At 51.4% G+C, this 4,612-nt stretch overlaps 1 protein-coding gene across 6 annotated transcripts in view; it reads right to left on the minus strand.

Moving 5' to 3' along the window:
• Window positions 1-4,612, minus strand: part of POU2F2 (POU class 2 homeobox 2) — a 59,854-nt gene that overhangs the window by 4,770 nt on the left and 50,472 nt on the right. For 4 of the 6 annotated variants that reach the window (XM_014531450.1, XM_014531454.1, XM_014531451.1 and 1 more), the window contains 3 exons: window positions 2,299-2,404; window positions 2,121-2,212; window positions 14-175 (listed from right to left, as the gene is read on the minus strand). In XM_014531450.1, coding sequence (XP_014386936.1) covers window positions 14-175; window positions 2,121-2,212; window positions 2,299-2,404 — 360 coding nt within the window. The remainder of the gene's footprint in view (window positions 1-13; window positions 176-2,120; window positions 2,213-2,298; window positions 2,405-4,612) is intronic. The other 2 variants (XM_014531455.1, XM_014531452.1) reach the window with 1 other exon arrangement.

Below are 4,612 nucleotides of genomic sequence, written 5' to 3' on the forward strand. Positions count from 1 at the left end.
GCTGGCCCCAGACCTGCGTGAAGCCCAGCTTGATGCGGCGTTGCTTGAAGGTGCGGGCGAACTGCTCCAGCTCCTCCAGGTCACTGGGCTCCTCGGGGTGGGAGGGTGGCTCCAAGCATTTGGGGGGCTGCGGGTGCGAGAGGTGCGGGTCGGGCAGCGTGGGGCGGGTCACGGCCTGGTGGGGTGGGCAGGTGGGCGGGATGCAGGACGGAGGACCAGGATGGGGCTCAGCAATGGCTGCGCAGTCCTCCCTCCCTCCCTGCCTTCCAGCCGTCCAGCTTCTGCCCGCAGGTCCCCTCCACCGGCCCCACACTGGGCTGTCAGTTCCCTCAGGGTGACACCCTGCTGCCCCGCGTGGGGCCTCTCGCTGCTGGAACTCTGCCGATTCCCTCCCAGCTGCAAACTCCCGGAGGAGCAGGCGGGTTCTTGTGCCTAGGGCTCTTTCCCGGGAGCTGGGGGCCATGATTCAATCTCCTCTCCCACAGGGAGTCAGGGGCTCTGCTGCGGAATTGCTGGGGGACTCAGTTTCCCCTCCGCAGGATGGGACAATCACAGCTGCTCTGCCCACCGCATGGGCTTGTTGGGAAAACTTGGTTAAAAAATGGTATTTCCCTAAACACAAAAGACCTGAAGCAGGCGGTGGGTGCAGGGAAGTTGGTCACACAGGTCCCTGATCCATTATCCAAAACCCTGGGGCCAGATCTGTTTTGGAATTCAGGAATTTCTCGATTTTAGAAAGCCTACATGGAGCATATATCTTAGGTGATGTGACGCCACCCATCAGGGTCCAGGCATCACCCCCATAATCGGACACATTAACATTCTCAGCAAAGCCCGAATCGCACAGGAGGGATAAAGCGAAGTCACTCCTCGCCTTGGATCAGGTCAAGACAGGTTTTGCAGCCAAATGACTCCGGCGCCCACATTACAAGACAACTTGACTTTCCGAGCATTTCTGGATTTCACAGTTGCACTAGGCCCTCTATTAGTCCCTAAACTTTTAGGGTTTTCTAAATAGTTCATATAATTCTTTGAAAGGACTGTTACAAAAATGGGTAGAAGGGAATTTTGAAATCTGTAACGGATTGTGAACAATTCGTTATGCAAGTCTAGAACCCAGGCAGCAAACCAAGAAAGGCCATGGGGACCAGGCAGGGGGAGGCCGAGGCGGCCTGGAGAGCTCTCTCCCTGTTTGAGGGGACCCCTGCTCCAGCCAGTGATCAGCAGCCAACTGCCACCAAGCCACATGGACACAGATCAGTTCTGCCAGAACTTCCGGTTTGTCCAGAGAAGCTGGGAATCTAACATTTACTGGGAATTTTCATGTCAGCTAATTCAATTTTTACAATATGGTGTGGGCCAAAGAACACATATCTGTGAGCCCCCGGTTTTCAGTGTCTGATCTGGAAGGTGGGTGTGAATTAGTACCCAGCAGACCCTTCTTCAGAGAACCTTCCATTTGGAGTCCTGGAAGAGACCCAAGGCATTTGAACCCAAAGACTCTCAAACCTCCCAAGTTTCCCGTGTTTGTGCACATGTGCGTTCAGGGGTAGTGGGGTCGGATCGAATCTTCCATTGACTTCTCAAAGGAGTCCATGTGCCTGAAGGGCTAAGAGCCACTGATTTGGTTGACTCCCCTCATTCCACGATTTTTAACCTTTTTCATCTCATGGCACACATAAACTAATTACTAAAATTCTGCGGTACACCAAAAAATATATTTTTACCCATCTGACAAAAAAATAGGTATAATTTTGATTCATTCACACTAGATGGCTATTGTTATGTTGGCTGTTGTCATTTTTTAATTTGACAATCTAAGGGGAAAGAGGCCAGTGCCCCTGACTAAATATTCAGGTATTGCACGTTTTAAAAATTCTTGTGGCACACCGGTTGAAAATCACTGCTACAGAGGGAGATCCAGACAGCGAGAGTGACTTGCTTAAGGCTCCACAGCAAATTAGTGGTAGAACACTGCTGGGTTCCCCATCTCCCAGCTCCTGTCCTGGCCCCTGTGGCTGGGGAGTGGGCCAAATGGAGAAGAGTCCCTCACCCCCACCTTACCCTCCCTTCCACTGGTCCACTGCTGGCCCAGCCTGGCACACTCGGTGGACACTCACCTGCGTGGGCAGCCCGGCCCGGGGCTGGGAGGTCAGAAGAGCTCCCTGGGTTTGCTGAGGTAGCTGGAATAGATTTGGCGTCGGTAGCAGGCCTGGGGAGACAAGCGCGGACACACAGTGTGAGGGGGGTGGGGAGTTCTGTGCGGGCAGTGGGGAGGCCACCAGGCTGGGGCCTTACCTGGCTGACTCTGCTGGGCCTGCGGCAGCAGGAACTGAGCAGGGGGCTGGAGGTGATGACCCGGCACAAGCACCAGCTGCTGGAGCTGGAGAAGCTGCTGTATGTCCTGGTGGGAGGGGGTGGACAGAAAGACGGCCTGAGTCCCCCTGCCTCACCTGAGCCCCGAGGGATGCTGCACAGGATGGCCTGGCCCCGGGCAGTGAGGATGGAGCACAGGCATCGCTGAGCTAAGAGCACCTGGGAGGTTTGTCCCAACCCCAGGCTTCTGGAGTGTCCTACCTGGGCCGTCCCAGGAGGGCCCACTCTTTATTTATCTTTTCTTTCTTGATTAAATATTTACCTTGTCTCACATGCCCATGGAACAAATAGAATTGTTTAAAAATGTAAATCACACCAAGGCCTTTTAAAGCACTCCCGAGACAAACGGTATCACGTCCGGAATAAACTTTAAAATATTCCAGCACATAGTGGGCGAGGAGACTATGTGGCCACTTCGGGAAACTCCTTGGCACTGTCATGGGAACTGTGTTTCCCCCAAAAAGGGTATGTTGGAATCCCCACCCCAGACCCCCAGAGTGCGACCTTACTTAGAGATAGGTCTTTGCAGACGACCAAGTTAAAATGAGGTCACTAGGGTGGGCCCTAATCCACTGTGACTAGTTTCCAAATGAAAAGGGGGAAGTTGGATGCAGAGACAGATTGCGCAGAAGGGGGCCAATGTGAAGTCACAGGGAGAAGATGGCCATTACAAGCCAGGGAGAGAGGCCTGGGACAGACCCTTCCTGCCCAGCCCCCAGAAGGCACCAGCCCTGCCAACACCTTGATTTCAGGTTTGTAGCCTCCAGAACTGTAAGAGAATACATTTCTGTTGTGTTAGGGCCCGAGTGACTGAGTGTAGGAACCAGAACTGCCTGGCAGAGGGGAAAGCACGTGTAAAGGCCCTGTGGTAGGAGTTGAGGTCAGGAAAACTAGACACCCAACCTGTGGTTCTTCATTATGGACACTCTAGCAAATGAATACATGCACTATTCCTAAAGCCGACTGCATGCCTGGGTATAAGCCACCACAAGTGCCTACACGTGTTCACCAAAAGAGGAGCTAGAATGTTCATGGCAGAACCATTTGAAGTAGCCCACACCGGAAGACAGCCCAGGTGCCCAGAAGACACATGGATGGGGTACATAAACTGACTCGTGGAATGCTACAGCGGTGAGAATGAGCAGTCTGCCACCTACAGGGACACACAGCGGCATAAACTTCCCAAGTGTAGTGATACGTGCAAGAAGCTGGTCAGAGGAGAGAACATCCTGTTTGATTCCTTTTATGCTCCATTTGCCTGTTAGACGTTGGGAGGCAGAAACTAGAAGGAACCCCAGGGAGCTGCCATCATCAGTTTCTAGATCTGGGTGCTAGTTAGATGGACGTGCTCAGAGAGTGAGTGCCACTGAGCTGTATGCTTATGGTCTGTGCACTTTTTGGTATTTGTTAAACTTCAATGAAAACAATGAGGCAAGGAAAGAGGGAAAGGAAAAAAAAAAAATCTAACCTCTCCACCAAAAAAGTAGGAGTATAGGTGAAGGAAGATTGGCAAGATATTGGTAGCTATTGAGCTGGGTGAAGATGTGTGTGGTTCCTTATCTCTTCTTGCTGCCTTTAGGTTTGGACATTTCCAAAAGGAAAAGCAAATCCCCTCACACACAAACGGTCCAATGGATTCTTGCAGCCCACACCACCACCACCACTGAGTTCCTCCCCTGGCCTCTAAGGTTCTTTCTCCTCAGGCCTGTGCTAGTTTTCCTGACCTTAGCTCCTACCACAGGGCCTTTACACGTGCTCTCCCCTCAGTCAGGCAGTTCTGGCTCCTACACTCAGTCACTCAGGTCCCAACACAAAATTATCTCTTCAGAGAGGCCCTCCTTGGCCACTTAATCTAAACCAGCCCAGCACTGCACCTTCCTTGGTCACCTATACTTCACCGCTCTCATAGGACTTATCATTATCTCAAGACAGTGCACGGATTCGTGCACATTGAAAGGAAATTAATTAGAAGAAATATTTTAATATCACTATTCGCCCTTTCTCTATAATAAAAGTGTCAACCAAATTCACCATCCACAATGACAGATCGAAACACACGCATGCAATTGGCGCCAGTGAGAGCTTTATATATATCACACATGTGTGAGTCAACTTAGCCTTTTATAGATATAGAATAAACTTTCTTAATTAGACCTGCTTTCTGATGTAGCTAAACTTTTTCCAGCCCAGTGACGCACCCCAACTTCTCTTCCAGGTAATTGTCAGCAACACAGCA

Source organism: Myotis brandtii, unplaced genomic scaffold, assembly GCF_000412655.1.
Source record: "Myotis brandtii unplaced genomic scaffold, ASM41265v1 scaffold803, whole genome shotgun sequence".
Classification (NCBI taxonomy): Eukaryota; Metazoa; Chordata; class Mammalia; order Chiroptera; family Vespertilionidae; genus Myotis; species Myotis brandtii.